This window comes from Salmo salar, chromosome ssa03 (assembly GCF_905237065.1).
Source record: "Salmo salar chromosome ssa03, Ssal_v3.1, whole genome shotgun sequence".
NCBI classification, from domain to species: domain Eukaryota; kingdom Metazoa; phylum Chordata; class Actinopteri; order Salmoniformes; family Salmonidae; genus Salmo; species Salmo salar.
Window position 1 is genome coordinate 8,104,764 of NC_059444.1, and position 20,573 is coordinate 8,125,336.

Below are 20,573 nucleotides of genomic sequence, written 5' to 3' on the forward strand. Positions count from 1 at the left end.
TATATTTATCGTTCCAAAACCTGCTCATGACAATAGTTCAGGCACAAACCGCAGCTGAAACACAAATTGCTCAAAAACGAATGGTACGTAAGTGGTTTCTGACTGTGCAATTGAAATCAAGGTGAGAGTGAGGTTGGCTCTAAAATGCAGGTGCTGGGGAATGCAGTGCAATCAGGTTTAGGCAACTGCCTTATCTAGCCATATCTCCTAAAATGTGGGTCTGAACCACTTTTGAAGGCTAAAACGCAGCTAAACTAAAGACACTATAACAGCTGCTTGTCTTCACTATTCAAATTGATCATCATGATAAAATCCAGAAGAGTTGTCATGGCCCCCCAACTGCTTCTGTCCTCATGCTTGGTCTCTGTCTGTCTGTTCTCCCATAGCCTCACCAGTACCTCTGCACTGTCAGATACCTTTCACCTTATAGCTTAGTCTCAGACATCACAACCACACCAAAACTCTACAAAATGTTAGAGAAAGCCCATGGTTCAAAGACAAAGCCTTTGTCAGTTCAAGATTTCCATCACAGTCAAGATTTTACAAAAAGGACTGTGATTAAAAAGGCTAAACACAGTGTACTTGAGACTTCTGTACATCGATTTCTTGCTCTTTGTGAATCTATTTTCATAATGAATGATGTTGATATTGCTTCAGTTATTTTAATTTGAGACATCATGCATTGCTACAAATATCTTCATTCATCAATAATCTTTGCCCGACTTTTTTGGACCTGGCCTTATACCAATATTTAGGAATCCGATGGGGACAAATACCAATACACCCTAATGTCTATTGGTGTAATGTGTGGGAGGAGTAGCTGACCAGGAGGGTGAAGTTAATGATTACAGTATATTATGAAATGTTCAGATAGAAATGCGTTGTGTAGAACAGATTATTATTAATATTTTTGTTATTTTTATTTAACTAGGCAAGTCAGTTTTAAGAACAAATTCTTATGTACAATGATGGCCTACCCCAGCCAAACTCGGACGATGCTGGGCCAATTGTGCACCGCCCTATGGGACTCCCAACCACGGCCGGATGTGATGCAGCCACAAACGTGTCCATTTGATATCTAAGATTAAAACAGAGTTGAGTTTGCATATTAATGAATAGTTTCACAGACCAAATCAATCTGTAATATTGTGCATTTATCCCTGTTCTTTTCAAACCCCACACACATCTGTTGTGAACTACTCAGGTCAAGGCCTAGGGTTACCAGGTGCCATAGGCCTATGCAGAGCATAAAGATAAAAACCAAAAAAACAGGACAGTCCAATGATGCCATGAGTGAGTAAATATCCCAACTCAACTCTGTCTTAATGGGATAGTTCACTCAAATCACAAAATGTAATATTGGTTTCCTTACCTTGTAAGCAGTCTAAGACTGCGATCCATGCTTTTGTTGACCTGCCCATTGTCTCCAAATGCTAACGTTGTGTAAATAAAGTTTGATTTGAAAATGTCATTCAAAATAGCAATGCAAAACACTTTGCTTATTTGTCAAATCCTTCAGAATCTATGTGTTCTATTTGGCCTGGTTAAATGAAGGTTACATAAAAAATACATTAAATGTTGACATGAACCCAGTTAAAGCCAGTGAACATGTCTTCTATTCAACAATCTAACGTCAAATAAATATACCAACATAAAATTATAATTGACACATCTCTTCTCTCTAGCGGGCCAATATTGTGTTGGAATGCACAACTCCACTTCATGATAAGCCTAACTTCAAATATGCTCAATAGGCTACTACATTTTAAGATGATAAAATATGATGAACTTTCTTCGTTGTTATGACATTTTGTCATATCTTCTGAAATGCTTTTAAATGGTTAATTGTACTCATAAGGTACTGAATTAAAAACAAACCAAAACAACAGACCTTATAAGGATAGAGACAAACAAGGAAGCATGCAGAGGTGAAGAGGAGATAGAGGAGGGGTATGAGACAGATACACTATAAAAGCAGAGAGCGGTGAGTGAAAGAATTAGAAAGTCAAAAGAATAGAAAAGAAAGAGTTCACACTTTGGTAAGACAATTGTTTTACTTCTTGTATCCATTTTTTGCATCAATCTTTTATTTTTCTCCTTTAGCTAACTTATGCTCTTTTACCTGTGTTAATCAATACAAACAAACAGATAGAGAGACAGACAGACAGAAGACAAGATGAAGGTCCTACTCGTTCTGGCGATGATGTTCCTCGGGGCCTCTGCCCACCCCTGCCCCCATACCTTTGCAGGTGAGCATCAATGCTATCATGATCATGTCAAACCCAGAGTGGCTACTGTATACTTTGAGTTTGGAAGTGGTGTTGTTTTCAGTTTTAATTGTCTTTAGGGGTAAAATAACCAAATTATGAAAGAGGTTGGTTAAACATTTCCAGTTAAGATAGTCTGTTTATAAGGAATTGACTTAAGTCACAGAGTAACATATTTCTAATGTAAACTACTCAGAAGTGGTAGGGGGTATGTTGAGTCATTTTTTACATTCAGCATCACTACATCATAGTATTCTTTCTAACAAATATATCTACATATATCTCAAGATGTTGTGTATCCCTGGAAATAATCAGAATTCATGTAAACATAACAGTTTTGAAAACATAGCTTGTCCAAAAAAAGAGGTCTCAGGGTATGGGGTAATAGAGAATGGGTAAGTTGAGCCGCCAGTTGTCTTGAACGGGGATGTTGTGCCAATTCATAGGCAAGTTCTCTACATTTGAGTCTACTAAACCCATGAAAATGTCTGCCGGATTCTTGATATGTTTAATAAGATCAGACTCCATGTCATGACTCTATCAGACTCTATCAAAGCCTCTCTTTCTCACAGGAACATGTTTGTTTTCTTGTTTGTCAATGTTCCTCTTCAGTGTCACTCTGTCAATTTTTCCTCCCTAACTGCTGCTTGAATGGACTTTTTCCCTTCTCTCACTTCCTTGGCTGCTCTTTCAAGAACCTCAAGGGAGGCTAGACCCCTGCTTGTTTTGCATTTGTATACACGGGGCATGATCGTGCATTTTTATTGCTACAGAGCAGACACTACCTTGAGTTCATATGCATGACAAATGGAAAAAATACTATGCATATTATGTATAAAACTGAGTAAATGTAATTAGCATTTGTATGGGGTGTGTTGAGCTATTGGCTTAACTTGTCCCTGGCCAAATGACACAATTTACCCCAAAGCAACCATTTTGACTGTATTAGCTCATGCAGCTACAGGGATGCACTTTCATGCTAGGTTTAGGACCTCATTTTGTTGCTTATAGAGACCCCAACTGATATATGAAAGAGTCTTAAAACAACCTATTTTGTTTTAGATACAAGCACCATGAAATCTATAACACAATACATTTATTTGACTTTGTGGAATTCCGTTTTTTGGAACTAGCAACACTTTCTCCATGTTTCTTCCTTCATGAAATGATGACCACTTCCTAAATGTTTGGTCACATTCATTTAATTAATGTCGTGTATGGTTTCCTAGAAACAAGGGGTTGCTCAACTAACCCGTTGGCACAACGTACCCCACTCTCCCCTACAGCCTTACCTCTGTTTTACTTGCTATATTATTAGCTCTGTCTGTTTGTATCACTTGTTTTCTCTCTCCTATCTCTCTTGTTCTCCCTCTTTTAGATAATTCAACAGTTAAACTACTAGAGAATTATGTCATTGAGCAATGCACTGGTCATGCTGCTTGGTACAAACTGGGGTCCTACTGTATTAAGCACTTCAACCAGATGTTGGACTATACGTCAGCTGAGGTAAATTCAGACTTCTCTCAGGTTTTATCCCACGTATCCATGATGTCTCAGTTAAAGGTAGACATACAGTAGTGTACCTCACCACTGGGCACAGATGTCACATCTAGTTTTGATGGATTGAGTTGTCAAGTATCGTGAATTCAAAGTGAAATAAACAACAATTTGAACCATGTCATTGGATTTAGGTTAAACTTTGGGTGAAAAAAAATCCTAAATTCCTGTACTGTACGCTAATGACTTTTTCCTAATCCAACCAGTTTTCCACATTGATTCAATGTCATCAGAAGGAAAAACATAGATTTTTTGATTGAAACGACATGGTAACAACTTTGATTTGATTTAACAAGTTTGTGCCCACTGGGTCTATATCTGCTGTGTGATTTTACCTCCATAAGTAACTCTCAAAGCATCATCAATATTAATCCAACTCTAAATATGTTTTCTCTGTTTCCTTAATGTCTACATCACACAGAATCACTGCAAATCTGTGAAGACTGGTGCTCATCTGGTATCAACCCACAATGCTGAGGAAAACAATGCCCTGGATGAATTCACTCAGTGGAGCAGCCGACCAAACCCTCGCATCTGGCTCGGTGGTTATGCACTAACTGACCCTTCACAGGTGTTAATAATCATAAGAACTAGTGGTGGGCACCAAAATCCATGATATCGATATTGCTTGATGTATCAATATGAGCAAGGCATATCGTGATATTGGTTTATCCCTTCCTGTTAACATACACTTTTATGTAAAAGGGAATACATGATTGTGCCTCTCACAGACCTTCTCACAGGCTCTCAACTGAGCATACATAATTGCCTGCTATTGGGCCATCGACAATGGATGGAAACTGGTTGGGTGGGTTTAGGCTTCTAGAACATTCACACCTGGTCCAATGGGCAATCAGCAAGCCGTTGTCTAGACTTCATAGAACCGTGGAAGTCAACAGAAAAGTGAACATTCATGTGGTTGCAAGGTTGTCATAAAGCCAGTACATACACTGAGTGTATAAACATTAGGAACACCTTCCTAATATTGGTTTTGAAAGCATTCCACAGGGATGCTGGCAAGGGAAATGTTGACTCCAATGCTTCCCACAGTTGTGTCAAGTTGGCTGGATGTCCTTTGGGTGGTGGACCATTCTTGATACACACGGGAAACTGTTGAGCATGAAAAACCAAGCAGTGTTACTTTTATTCACACACTCAAACCAGTGCGCCTGCCACCTACTACCATACCTCGTTCAAAGGCACCTAAATATTTTGTCTTGTCCATTCACCCTCTGAATGGCACATATACACAATCCATGACTCAATTGTCTCAAGGCTTAAAAATCCTTCTTTAGCCTGTCTCCCTTCCTTCATCTATACAAATGTAAGTATATTTAACAAGTGACATCGATAAGGGATCATAGCTTTAACCTGGATTCACCTGGTCAGTCTATGTCATGGGAAGAGCAGGTGTTCCTAATGTTGTTTACACTCATTGTATATCAATATTGTTTGGGGAAAAAATGCAACTGTATTGACATCAACTTTTTGATATCGGTGCCCATCACTAATATGAACTGACTAAAATGAATCTCAAAACAAGTAGTGTTCACTGTTCAAATTGGCCATCATTAGCAAAAGCAGGTGGGCAACACCAGTTATACCCCCTTGCTTGCCCCTATGTTTTGGTCAGTTATATGTCCTGCTCTCTCTCTCTCACAGGCTAGCAACTTCCTCTGGACCGATGGGTCTAATATGGATTTCTCTGCCTGGATTCAGGAACCCAAGCAACCATCCGGTGATGGACGTTGCATGGAGATGAACTTGTTCGGTAAGCAAGGGATAACTGGCTGTGGTTGGAATTGTGCTGGTGAAACCTTTACATTTCTACTGCTTGAGTACTGGCACTTCTTCTAGAATATTCTGGGACCTTTTTTTTTATTCCAAAAGGTGTTGTGGGGGTGGGAGGCAAGAAAATGTTTCATTTTATTTTTGTTTCTGACATATCATGACATATTCTAAGAATACTATACATTTCTTTCATTTAACGTCTCCATCTCTATTCATCTTCTCAGAAACCGGCAAATGGAATGATAAACCATGTAGCCAGAAGAACTTCTTTGTGTGTGCCTTTAAACCTGACGGAGGCTGCCCAAGAGTGGAAGATACCGATAGATTGGAGCCTGAGGTGTCTCAGTTGAATCCGATGACAGATGAGTAGTATATACCTGTCAGATATGCTTTGCCTTATATAGCTTTAGTCTCAGACATCACAACGACACCAGGACCCTGTAAAACGTTAGAGAAAACCCATGGCTCAAAGACAAAGCTTTTGTTGGATTAAAGATTTCCACATCACAGTCAGTTTCAATCCACCCAAAGTATGAATTTCTGATACTGGTTGTATTTGAATATTCTAAACACATTGCATTTGAGAATACTATATTTTGTCAGAAAACAATGTAACCCAATCTATTTTCTGGATGAATGGTGTTGATATTGCTTCAGTTGTTTGGAAGATGAGACATTACGCATTGCTTGGTTAGCAAATAAAAATGAATATTTTCATCCATCTTATCCATGACCTCCCTCTCTTTTCTAAACTGGCGATTCAACAAGTGTCTCCACAATTCCCTCTTGTGATTCCTCATGCAGCTGTAGGCCTATACATTTACCACAACTATTCACTTACTATGTAGACAGACAGTAAGTAATGCACTTCAAATGAGATGAACCCAATTCAATTCCCTAAATGGATATGTGCTGGTTGGGACAACATGCCACGAATAGATGATACTTTAGTTAACATCCACTATAAGATTAAAGGATGCTGCATCAGAGTGAGGGGCTGAAGCAGCCTTGACAGGTTAGAGATGGACAATAGGTTGAACCCATAGATTTAGAATGAAATCCCATACCTTCCCATTCATTGCCCTGTTGGAGTAGTGCACCCAAACAGAGAGCATGAGTGATTGGACTTCAATACATTTTCACGCAAGGCCACTTATTTTAAAAACAAGTAGACGCTATTGTAGCGTCGTTAGCTTAGCTCTGCTTTAGAAAGATTATACTCAAATCAGTCACATCGTTGGTTTAGAGCGCAGCTGTGCATTAGGTTAAACGTGATTGCTCTGTCCAAACAAGAATGAGTTCAGCTGAATTGCTGCAAAACTGTTAACAAGTCAAGTGTCTGTCCAATCAGCAACCTCTGATAAATAATGGGAAGGGGGCCGGTGCGGTTTTAGACACATGAACCAATGTGGCGTGCTTCTTTACATATGGCCAAAATATGTTTATCTTGTTATTAGAATTGCAGACTTCGCCCTCATTACAGGTAAACTGTCAAATTGTACAAATGCTGTGATTCCTTATAAACACGAGGGTTTCTCATGTGGAATTGCAAGGATTAATGTAGCCTAAATAAAGATGAGATTGTAGTTACATGAAAACATTTGTATTATTTGCCTTCCAGGTTTCTATTTTATGGAGCTCGATTGGTGAAATTAGGCTACAGAAATGATTGTAAATGAAGATGTTTCCATAATTGAATGATTTCTAATGAATAGCCTTGTTTTACATGGAAATGCTAAAGAAATATTGGACTTCCACTGTAGCCTAGGCTAACCTAGTCTTGTTTTCGATGGTGAGAGTTAATATATTACCCTGTTCAATTTAGAGTTGATCATTTAGGACATCTGTCTACAAAATTGCCCTGCATGGCACAGCCTAGTATTATAAGGGTGTACGACTTTCAAAATTGCTCAGTTGGTAGAGCAGGGTGCTTGTAACACCAGGGTAGTGGGTTTGATTCCTGGGACCACCCACATGTAAAATGTATTCACGCATGACTGTAAGACGCTTTGGATAAAAGTGTCTGCTAAATGGCACATTATATTATTATTATTATTATGTCAATGTGAAATAAATTGTAGTAAGATAATGTGTAGAGAATGAGTTTTACATTCCTTGATAAATGATGGTTTATTTGTCCTAAAACATGTTCATGAGGTTAGTTCAGCCACAAACCGCAGCTGAAACACAACTTGCTCTTCCACTAATGGTACAAGAGTAATTTTTGACTGTGCAATTGAAATCAAGGTGAGAGTGAGGTTGGCTTTAAAATGTAGGTGCTGGGGAATGCAGTGCAATCAGGTTTAGGCAACTGCCTTATCTAGCCTTATCTCCTAAAACGTGGGTCTGAACCACTTTTGAAGGCTAAAACGCAGCTAAACTAAAGACACTATAACAGCTGCTTGTGTTCACTATTCAAATTGATCATCATGATAAAATCCAGAAGAGTTGTCATGGCCCCCCAACTGCTTCTGTCCTCATGCTTGGTCTCTGTCTGTCTGTTCTCCCATAGCCTCACCAGTACCTCTGCACTGTCAGATACCTTTCACCTTATAGCTTAGTCTCAGACATCACAACCACACCAAAACTCTACAAAATGTTAGAGAAAGCCCATGGTTCAAAGACAAAGCCTTTGTCAGTTCAAGATTTCCATCACAGTCAAGATTTTACAAAAAGGACTGTGTTTAAAAAGGCTAAACACAGTGTACTTGAGACTTCTGTACATCGATTTCTTGCTCTTTGTGAATCTATTGTCATAATGAATGATGTTGATATTGCTTCAGTTATTTTAATTTGAGACATCATGCATTGCTACAAATATCTTCATTCACCAATAATCTTTGCCTGACATTTTTTGGACCTGGCATCATACCAATATTTAGCAGGCTGATGGGGACAAATACCAATACACCCTAATGTCTATTGGTGTAATGTGTGGGAGGAGTAGCCGACCAGGAGGATGAAGATAATGATTACAGTATATTATGAAGGGGCTGAAATCGGAGGACATAACGTTTCAGAATGTTCAGATAGAAGTGCAACATGTAGAACAGATATGATTGACACGCACGACTCAGCCCGTACTCTACACAGACTGGTGAGGCATAACCAATCAGAGCTGCAGTAGGCCTATATGCAAATAGACCATTGCCATATATGGATTTGTGCCATTTACTTTGATCTGGACTGTGTTTACAGCTGTGGTCGTGAGTAGATGTGCTTGTTTAGAGATCACAGTGAGAGCTGCATGTAGCCACATGTGCACATTTTGTTCATATCCTTTGCCAGTTAGTGAGTTATTAGCCAAGTTATAGATCATTTGTAGTCAGCAATAGGGGAGGGATTGCTTCCTACAAGAGCACAAAACGTTTACATTTCTTTTCATCTTTGAAAAGCAAGTCAAGTAAAGAGCATTTTTATGTCTTAAAGGGGCAGTGTTGTATTTTGAGACAGGCTTGAATAAGTTAAGTAGCCAATAGACAGAGTGTAGCATAATTTGTCTGACTCTCTGTAATAATGCATTCTATTTTGTAAAGTGGTTTCTTGTATCAAACAACAACACAATTTTCAGTCACCTCCTTGTCTGAAGGACAAGTGGTTAAACAGGTTAATGTCAACAACTGGGGTACTGATCTCCCTCCATCTGATGGTTTCACCACTATTATGGTTGTTGTGGACAGATTGTCTAAATCCTGTTGTTTTATCCCTCTCTGTGGTCTCCCTACCACTCTCCAGGTCGCTGAGGTACTGTTCCAGCAGGTCTTCCGGAACTATGGCCTTCCGGAGGACATCGTCTCTGACCGTGGTGCCCAATTCACATCACGGGTATGGAAAGCCTTCATGGAGAAGCTGGGGGTCACGGTCAGCCTCACTTCCGGGTACCGGCCTCAGTCTGACGGGCAGGTGGAGAGGATGAACCAGGAGCTGGGGAGGTTCCTGAAGAGTCACTGCTAGGAGAGGCAGGGGGAGCGGGCACGATTCCTTCCCTGGGCGGAGTACGCCCAGAATTCATTGCGTCACTCCTCCACCGGGCTGACTCCCTTCCAGTGTGTTCTGGGTTATCAGCCAGCCATGGCTAAATAGACCCCGAGCCAGACCGAAGCTCCTGCGGTTGACGAGTGGTTCAGGCACGCAGAAAATGTTTGGAACGATGCCCAAGTGAGGCTCCAGCGCATCGTCCGCCGCCAGAAGGAGCAGGTGGATCGCCACCGTAGTGAGGCTCCCGTGTTCCATCCTGGTGATCGCGTCTGGCTCTCCACCAGGAACCTCCCACTCCGCCTGTCCTGTATGAAGCTGAGCCCCCGGTTTATGGGGCCGTTCAAGGTCCTCCAGAGGGTCAACAAGGTGACATATAGATTACAGCTCCCCACCAACTACCGGATCTTACCCTTTTTTCATGTTTCCCTCCTCAGGCCGGTGGTTCCTGGACCCCTGGCTGATGCCATCCCCACGACACCCCTCCGGAGGCCTCCCCTGGACATCGAGGGAAGCCCCGCCTATGCCGTCAGATCCCTCTTGGATGTTGTGGGGGTCGGCTTTGTGGGGGTCGTCAATCTTCAGCTGGAGCTGGGCGTCAATGGGGGGGGTATCGTCACGTCTACTCCCGCTTTGGCGCTTGATGTCGCCGGTTTACTAACCACCGGTCCTGGTAACCGATCATTATGCACACCTGTGCCCCATCATTAGTCTCACCTGGACTTCATCACTACCCTGATTACTTACCCTTTATCTAGCCCACTGTAGCATTACTCATCAGGCAGTATTGGTTTTGGTTACATTCAGTACGCTTCTCCTGTTTTGTATATTATTCATGTTTATTATTATTAAACTCACCTTCTGCACTTGTTTCCTGACTCCCTGCGTATACATTACAGTTATGATCAAATAGCTACAGTAACCTACTTGGCTGTAACTTAAAGCAGATACAGCCTCAGTGTTCACAGTAAACGTGCACTGGAAGTTACTGAATATTCAATTTTGTGCTCAGCAGAGCTGAAATTTGCTCAGTGCCGGAAAAAATTTGAGGGAACATTGGTGGCCACGCATGACGCCAACTCCATCAAGTTTGCTGACAACACAACAATGGTAGGCCTGGTCACCAACGGCAATGAGACAGCCTACAGGAAGAAGGTCAGAGAACTGGCAGTGTAGTTCCAGGACACCAGAGGGTTGGAGAGGGTCAAGAGCTGAAAGTTCCTCGGTATCCACATCACTGAGGACTTAACATGGTCCTCTCACACCAGAACAGTCGTGAAGAAGGCACGGCAATGCCTCTTTTCCCTCAGGAGGCTGAAACAATTTGGCATGGCCTCTCAGATCCTCAATAACTTTTACAGCTGCACCTAACTGGTTGTATCACTGTATGGTATGGCAACTGCACCGCCCGCCGCCGGAAGGCCTTTGGCAGAGAGTGGTATGGACGGCCCAGCGCATCACAGGGGGCAAGCTCCCTGCCATCCAGACATACTTGCCAGGCGGTGTCTGAGAAAGGCCCATCTCCAGCCACCCGAGACATGGACTGTTCTCCATGCTCCTGTCCGGCAGGCGGTACCGGTGCATCAAGGCTCAGACCAACAGACTCCTAAACAGCTTCTATCCCCTGGCCATAAGACTGTTAAATGGCTAACAACTACTGCTCTCCCTCTCCCACATACTATACATACTGATTCTATGCCCATCCACATATCTCTACCCTCTCTTACCAACACTGCTGCTGAAATGATTATTGTTCCTTCTTTAAAAGGAAATGGCAGATTGAGGATTACATCAAGTAGTTCCAGAAAATAAATGTGAGGAGCTCTCCATTAAAACAACATAACTTCCTGATGAGCCAGGTCACATGACAGAGGTCAAGGTAACATTAACTGGGCATATCTAAAACAACCAGCAGGGGGAGACAAACACACCCAAATGGTAAATGAATACTCACGTAACAGAACGACTATTGATTCGATGCATTACTCCATTACGCTGCTGTCCACTGATTATTGATTGCCATTACCATTAGAATGTATCTATTTATCCTGCTACTGGTCACTATTACTCCTGTTTGCATGTATATATTACCATCAGTATATTACCATAAGTATTTACACTGAGTATACCAAACAGGAACAATTTCCTAATATTGAGTTGCACTCAATGCCCCCCCCCCATTTGTCCCCCAGAACAGCCTCAATTCGTCAAGGCATCGACTCTACAAGGTGTCGAAAACTTTCCACAGGAATGCTGGCCCATGTTGACTCCAATGCTTCCCACAGTTGTGTCAAGTAGGCTGGATGTCCTTGGTGGACCATCCTTGATACACACGGAAAACTGTTGAGTGTGAAAAACCCAGCAGAGTTGTAGTTCTTGACACAAACCGTTGTGCCTGGCACCTACTACCATACCCCGTTCAAAGGCCCTTATATCTGTTGTCTTGTCCATTCACCCTCTGAATGGCACACATACACAATCCATGTCTCAATTGTCTCAAGGCTTAAAAATCCTTCTTTAGCCTGTCTCCCTTCCTTCATCTATACAAATGTAAGTATATTTAACAAGTGACATCGATAAGGGATCATAGCTTTCACCTGGATTCACCTGGTCAGTCTATGTCATGGAAAGAGCAGGTGTTCCTAATGTTGTGTCTACATCACACAGAATCACTGCAAATCTGTGAAGACTGGTGCTCATCTGGTATCAACCCACAATGCTGAGGAAAACAATGCCCTGGATGAATTCACTCAGTGGAGCAGCCGACCAAACCCTCGCATCTGGCTCGGTGGTTATGCACTAACTGACCCTTCACAGGTGTTAATAATCATAAGAACTAGTGGTGGGCACCAAAATCCATGATATCGATATTGCTTGATGTATCAATATGAGCAAGGCATATCGTGATATTGGTTTATCCCTTCCTGTTAACATACACTTTTATGTAAAAGGGAATACATGATTGTGCCTCTTACAGACCTTCTCACAGGCTCTCAACTGAGCATACATAATTGCCTGCTATTGGGCCATCGACAATGGATGGAAACTGGTTGGGTGGGTTTAGGCTTCTAGAACATTCACACCTGGTCCAATGGGCAATCAGCAAGCCGTTGTCTAGACTTCATAGAACCGTGGAAGTCAACAGAAAAGTGAACATTCATGTGGTTGCAAGGTTGTCATGAAGCCAGTACATACACTGAGCGTATAAAACATTAGGAACACCTTCCTAATATTGGTTTTGAAAGCATTCCACAGGGATGCTTGCAAGGGAAATGTTGACTCCAATGCTTCCCACAGTTGTGTCAAGTTGGCTGGATGTCCTTTGGGTGGTGGACCATTCTTGATACACACGGGAAACTGTTGAGCATGAAAAACCAAGCAGTGTTACTTTTCTTCACACACTCAAACCAGTGCGCCTGCCACCAACTACCATACCTCGTTCAAAGGCACCTAAATATTTTGTCTTGTCCATTCACCCTCTGAATGGCACATATACACAATCCATGACTCAATTGTCTCAAGGCTTAAAAATCCTTCTTTAGCCTGTCTCCCTTCCTTCATCTATACAAATGTAAGTATATTTAACAAGTGACATCGATAAGGGATCATAGCTTTCACCTGGATTCACCTGGTCAGTCTATGTCATGAAAAGAGCAGGTGTTCTTAATGTTTTGTATACTCAGTGTATACAGTGCATTCGGAAAGTATTCAGACCCCTTGACTTTTTCCACATTTTGTTTTGTTACAGCCTTATTCTAAAATTGATTAAATAAAATAAAATCGCCGTCAATCAATACACAATACCCCATAAGGACAAAACAAAAACAGATTTTCTGAATGTTTAGCAAATGTATAAAAAATGTCAAACTGAAATATCACATTTACATAAGTATTCAGACCCTTTACTCAGTACTTTGTTGAAGCAGTCTTCTTGGGTGTGATGCTTGGCACACCTGTATTTGGGGAGTTTCTCCCATTCTTCTCTGCAGATCCTCTCAAGCTCTGTCAGGTTGGATGGGGAGTGTCGCTGCACATCTATTTACAGGTCTCTCCAGAGATGTTCGATCCGGTTCAAGTCCGGGCTCTGGCTGGGCCACACAAGGACATTGAGAGACTTGTCCCGAAGCCACTCCTGCGTTGTCTTCGCTGTGTGCTTAGGGTCGTTGTCCTGTTGGAAGGTGATCCTTCACCCCAGTCTGACGTCCTGAGCGCTCTGGAGTAGGTTTTTATCAAGGATGTCTCTGTACTTCGTTCCGTTCATCTTTTCGATCCTGACTAGTCTCCCAGTCCCTGATAATGAAAAACATCCACACAGCATGATGCTGCCACCGCCATGCTTCACCGTAGGGATGGTGCCAGGTTTCCTCCAGATGTGGTTTCATCAGTCCAGAAAACCTTGTTTCTCTTGGTCTGAGTCCTTTAGGTGCCTTTTGGCAAACTCCAAGCTGGCTATCATGTGCCTTTTACTGAGGAGTGGCTTCCGTCTGGCCACTCTACCACAAAAAGCCTGATTGGTGGGGTGCTGCAGAGATGGAAGAACTTTCCAGAAGGACAGCCGTCTCCACAGAGGAACTCTGGAGCTCTGTCAGAGTGACCATCGGGTTCTTGGTCACCTCCCTGACAAAGACCCTTCTCCCCTAATTTCTCAGTTTGGCCAGGCGGCCAGCTCTAGGAAGAGTCTTGGACGTTCCAAAGTCCTTCCATTTAAGATTGATGGAGACCACAGTGTTCGTGGGGACCTTCAATGCTGCAGAAATTTTTTGGTACCCTTCCCCAGATCTGTGCCTCGACAGAATCCTGTCTCGGAGCTCTACAGACAATTCCTTCAACCTCATGGCTTGGTTTTTGTCGGACATGCACTGTCAACTGTGGGACCTTAAAAAGACAGATGTGTGCCTTTCCAAATCATGTCCAATCAATTGAATTTACCACAGGTGGACTCCAATCAAGTTGTAGAAACATCTCAAGGATGATTAATAGAAACAGGATGCACCTGAGCTAAATTTCGAGTCTCATAGCAAAGGGCCTGAATACTTATTTCAAATAAGGTATTTCAGTTTTTTTTATACATTTGCAAACATTTCAAAAAACATGTTTTTGCTTTGCCATTATGGGGTATTGTGTGTGGATTGATGAGAATTTGTATTTATTTAATCAATTTTAGAATAAGTCTAACGTAACAAAATGTGGAAAATGGGAAAGGGTCTGAATACCTTCCAAATGTACTGTATTTTCCTGAAACCACCCACTGGGCACACACAGGTTGAATCAACGTTGTTTCCAAGTCATTTCCATGAACAACATGAAATAGACATTGAATTGACGTCTGTGCCCTGTGGGCAGTCACTTTTCACCCGTGTTAACATGTATATCCTACTACCAGTCACTTGTTATGTATAAACCCACCTCAACCACTCCAGTACCCCTGCACATTGAATAAGGTTCTGACACTGACCTGTATAAACTTGCATTCTTGTGTTCTTTAACTCTCCTCGTAGTTCTTGTGTGGTTTTTATTCTTGCTTGTATTTTGTATTCTATTTTCTATTATTATTATTATTATTACTGAATTGTTGGGAAAAGCTCTCAAGGTAAAAATTTCACTGTACTGTTTTACACCTGTCATGTGAACGTGGCGAATAAACTTTGAAACTTAAAGTAGTTAGTGTCTATAAATGAGCTAGGCCTAGGGTTACCAGGTGCCATGCAAAGATCCCCCCCCCCAAAAAAAACATATTATATTATTTGGATAGCTCTTTCTGCTTGTCTCACTTGCTTTCTCTCTCCTATCTCTCTTGTTCTCCCTCTTTTAGATAATGCAACAGTTGACCCAAGCAAAGTTGTTGTATTTGAGCAATGCCCTGGCCATGTTACTTGGTACAATCTGGGGTCCTACTGTGTTAAGCACTTCAACCAGAGGTTGAACTATACGTCAGCTGAGGTAAATTCTGACTTCTCTCAGGTTTTATCCCAAATACCCCTGATGTCTCAGTTAAAGGTAGACATACAGTAGTGTTCCTCACCACTGGGCACAGATGTCAGTTGAACGTCTAGTTTTGATTGATTGAGTCAACTAATGTGAATTCAAAGTGAAATAAACAACAATTTTGAAACATGTCATTGGATTTAGGTTAAACATTGGGTGAAAAAAGGCTAATTCCTTTACATTGATGACTGTTTGCTAACCCAATCGGTTTTCCCACATTGATTCAAAGTCATCAGATTTCACTCAAATTGCCATAAGTGAGTAAATATCCCAAATCAACTCTGTCTTAAAGGGATAGTTCACCCAAATTACAAAATGTAATATTGGTTTCCTTACCCTGTAAACAGTCTATCAACAAGGTAAGACAGCAATCCATGCTTTGGTTTTGTTTACCTGGCCACTGTCTCTAAATGCTAACGTTTTAGCATTTGTGGCAAAAAATACAATGCATGTCAATGTCCAATATTAGTATTTTTCGAGCTTCAGGTCCACGTCATCTTAAAGTAACGTCATGGAGTGACACAATCCGTTTTAGACACTTTGATGATTTGGACATGAACAATGCTAATATCCAGGCTATTGACTTGCATTGGATTAGTGCCTGCCACAAATGCTAAAAAGTTAGAGTTTGGAGATGGTAGCCAAGTAAACAATACAACATCATGGATTGCGTTATTATCTTGTCCATTGACTGCTTGGAGGGTAGGAATATGCTAAGTAGTCGGACAAAACAAGTATCGTAACGGATATGGGCAATTTTCTGGATACACCTTATGATCTGATTTTTTTTTAAATTATTATCATCAATTATTATCTTTCTCATGACAGTCAGTCATGTGCAAGGTACTACATGGTCTAAATAACTCAATTGGCTGGCTGTAAAGAGAAGGGTGGGCTGTACGTTTATCCTGCTGCTCTGATTGGACAGAGTGAGAGTGAAACTGTATTTCACCCAATCAGTTTTCCTAGCATGTTTTCGGTCTGATAATTTAGATAGTTGCTGCCCTCTATTATGATAAATCACATGGCGAGGACATTTGCTATCCAGCTATCAATGTGTATAATACCTAACAAGGGGGCAAGGGTAGGGAAAAAAATATGAAATGCTGATGCGCATTCTGACTGAGCGACAACAAACTTGGCTGTCCACTGCAAGTTGACAATACGCCCTCTGCACCTAATCTGCATTTTTTTTTATTTGCAGTAAGAACATGCAGGGAGATATTTTGCCAACATTTATTTAGGCATATTAAAACATTTTTATGATCACGAGTATCATGTCAATTTACGGATACTATTACGAATATGAGTATGGCAACGTTGGCACACCCCTTTTAGAGGGTAATGCTCTTCCCCACAGTGCTTTTTTAATGTTTTTATCCTCAATCTTTAGATATGCTCCACCAAAGCTATCAGCTATTAAGCATCAGCTATCTGAGCAGCTTACCAATCGCTGCAGCTTTATACAGCCCATCTGTAAATATCCCATCCAACTACCTACCTCATCCCCATATTGTTTTTATTTACTTTTTGCACACCAGTATTTCTACTTGCACATCATCATCTGCACATCTATCACTCCAGTGTTCATTTGCTAACTTGTAATTACTTCGCTACTATGGCCTATTTATTTCCTTACCTCTTTATGCCATTTGCACACACTGTATATATACTTTTTCTATTGTGTTATTGACTGTACATTTGTTTATTCCATGTGTAACTCTGTGTTGTTGTTTTTGTCACACTGCTTTGCTTTATCTTGGCCAGGTCGCAGTTGTAAATGAGAACTTGTTCTCAACTAGCCTACCTGGGTATATAAAGGTGAAATAAAAAATAAATAAAAAAGCTGCGGGAAGTAGGGGTACTGGGGGTGCTGCAGCACCCCCTGGTGGTGAGATGGTAAAACTGCAATAATTTGTGTTGTTGCAACAAAAACGTTTTTATTTTTTTAAATGGTCGCGTTAAGTGCCTTGCTCAAGGGCACAATGCCGTATTTTTCACCTAGTCGGCTATCCAAAATGATTGACACCCTTGATAAAGATGAGCAATAATAAGCTCTATTGTATGCTTAAATTATTTTATACTAATATAATTACTCGGAGAAAAAGATTTTGTTTAAGTAATATTTTTTTCTTCTCAAAAATGGTAGGGGTAAAAATTATTGACACCTTTAAAGATTCTTATAAATAAAGTAGTCAAAAATTGCAAATGTATTGAAAATTAAATACAGAAATATCTATATTACATAAGTATTCACACCCCTGAGTCAATACATGTTAGAATCACCTTTGGCAGCGATTACATCTGTGAGTCTTTCTGGATAAGTCTCTAAGAGCTTTGCACACCTGGATTGTACAATATTTGCACAATATTATTTTTCTAATTCTTCAAACTCTGTCAAGTTGGTTGTTGATCATTGCTAGAGTGCCATTTTCATGTCTTGCCATAGACTTTCAAGATGATTTAAGTCAAAACTGTAACTAGGCCACTCAATGTTGTCTTGGTAAGCAACTCCAGTATATATTTGGCCTTCTGTTTTAGGTTATTGTCCTGCTGAAAGGGAATTTTTCTACCTGTGTCTGATGGAAAGCAGACTGAACCAGGGTTTACTCAAGGATTTGCCTGTGCTTAGCTCTATTCTGTTTCTTTTTATCCCAAAAAAACTCCCAAGTCCTTGCAGGGGACAAGCATACCCATAATATAATGCAGCCACCACCATGCTTGAAAATATGAAGAGTGGTATTCAGCGATGTGTTGGATTTGCCCCAAACATAACGCTTTATATTCAGGACATAAAGTTAATTTCTTTGCCACGTTTTTTTGCAGTTTTACGTTAATCAATCAATGAATCAAATCTATAAAGCCCTTTTTACATCAGCAGATGTCACAAAAGTGCTACACTAAAACCCGGCCTAAAACTCCAAACAGCAAGCAATGCAGATGTAGAAGCACGGTGGCTAGGAAAAACTCCATAGAAAGTCAGGAACCTAGGAAGAAACCTAGAGAGGATCCAGGCTCTGAGGGGTGGCCAGTCCTCTTCTGGCTGTGCCAGGTGGAGATTATAAGAGTACATGGTCTTCTTTAGTGCCTTGTTGCAAACAGGATGCATGTTTTGGAATATTTGTATTCTGCACAGGCTTCCTTCTTTTCACTCTGTCATTAGGTTAGTATTGTGGAGTAACTACAATGTTGTTGATCCATCCTCAGATTTCTCCTGTCACAAACATTAAACTCTGTAACTGTTTTAAAGTCAGCATTGGCCTCATGGTGAAATCCCTGAGCGGTTTCCTTCCTCTCCGGCAACTGAGTTAGGAAGAACGCCTGTATCATCGTAGTGACTGGGTGTATTGATACACCATCCAAAGTGTAATTAATAACTTCACCATGCAACTTATGTCACTTGTTAAGTAAATGTATATTCCCAAACTTATTTAGGCTTGCCATAACAAAGGGTTGAATACTTATTTTTTATTAATTTGTTAAACATTCTAGAAACATAATTCCACTTAGACATTATGGGGTATTGTGTGTAAGCCAGTGACACAAAATCTCAATTTAATACAATTCAGGCTGAAACACAACAAAATGAGGCAAAAGTCAAGGGGTGTGAATACTTTCTGAAGGCGCTGTACGTTATCAATTACATTTAGACTTTCTTCTAACTGAAATCCAATATTAGGCTATCCCTAGACAAGTTGAAATATTTTCAAGCCTAGAATAGCCTCCGGGCTTCTGTCATAACTATAAAAACAATGTATGATATTGAAAAACAATTTTTTTACAGGGGGCAGTTTGTAGTTTAACACTTTTTTGGTTACTACATGATTCCATATGTGTTATTTCATAGTTTTGATGTCTTCACTATTATTCTACAATGTAGAAAATAGTAAAAATAAAGAAAAACCCTTAAATGAGTAGGTGTTCTAAAACTTTTAACCGGTAGTGTATGCGAGAGTGGCGTATCTGAGAGAGAGAATGCATTGTTATATTGTTTTTCAGTAGCCTAATTACGAGTGCAACTTAGAAATCACACAAACAGGCTATGAACAACATACCTTAGACCGTTCTTGTCTGTTTTTACGAGGAATGAGTTGGACTTTAATTGTCTGTTCCCCTCTTTTCCTCTTCGACCCAGATGTAACTGGAGGTCGAACCACACTTTTTGGACCAGACCCCTTGGTGTACCGGAATTCAGAGCCTGGAGGTTTTGGAGTTGGGCCATGTCCTTATTGGTGATGGGAGGGTGGTTGTTTGTGATATATTTCCTTGCCTTCTGAGCTGTTTGATGTTGCCCAGAAATACATGATTCGAGGTGGTAAATTCAGATTCCTTCATAAGGCACCAGCTGCGACCGATGGTTGGGTCATTTAGAAACCGGTTGAGCCCACTCCGGAGTGCCAGGTAACTACTTATGCTGTACTGCTCCCCATTCCCATTTTGTACCTTTCCATAAAACTGTCGGAGAAGATGTTAAACTCTTTCTTTGTGACAGTTTTGAAGTCAACAACTTTTTTCTTCTCTGCTAGCCAGTCCTCGTAGCCACGCACACTGTATTTTTCACTGTGTTTTTTCCGTCCTTGGCTTTTCTCTCGGTCAGTGGTTCCCAAACTTTTTATAGTCACGTACTCTTTCAAACATTCAACCTCCAGCTGTACCCCCTCTAGCACCAGGGTCAGCGCACTCTCAAATGTTGTTTTTTGCCATCATTGTAAGCCTGCCACACACACAATATACAATACATTTTTTTAAACATAAGAATAACTGTGAGTTTTTATCACAACCCCTCTCGAAGGAAGTGACAAAGAGCTCTTATAGGACCAGGGCACAAATAATAATAGTCAATAATTTAGCTCTTTATTTAACCATCTTACATATAAAACCTTATTTGTTCTTTAACTCACGACAGGTTAATGAGAATGGTGTGTTTGAAAGGATGCAGATCGGCTCTCTCCAATACACCCGAACATTGCAGAGTTATCTTAAATAATTTTCCACATA

At 40.8% G+C, this 20,573-nt stretch overlaps 1 protein-coding gene across 1 annotated transcript; it reads left to right on the plus strand.

Annotated features, from left to right (window-relative positions):
• Window positions 1-1,935: 1,935 nt before the first annotated feature.
• LOC106597314 (lectin) lies at window positions 1,936-6,341 on the plus strand. The gene is made up of 6 exons (XM_014188521.2): window positions 1,936-2,039; window positions 2,149-2,249; window positions 3,646-3,773; window positions 4,246-4,395; window positions 5,487-5,595; window positions 5,840-6,341. The coding sequence occupies exons 2-6, from the start codon at window positions 2,177-2,179 to the stop codon at window positions 5,983-5,985; spliced, it is 606 nt and encodes a 201-aa protein (XP_014043996.2). The 5' UTR covers window positions 1,936-2,039; window positions 2,149-2,176; the 3' UTR covers window positions 5,986-6,341.
• The last annotated feature ends 14,232 nt before the right edge of the window (window positions 6,342-20,573 follow it).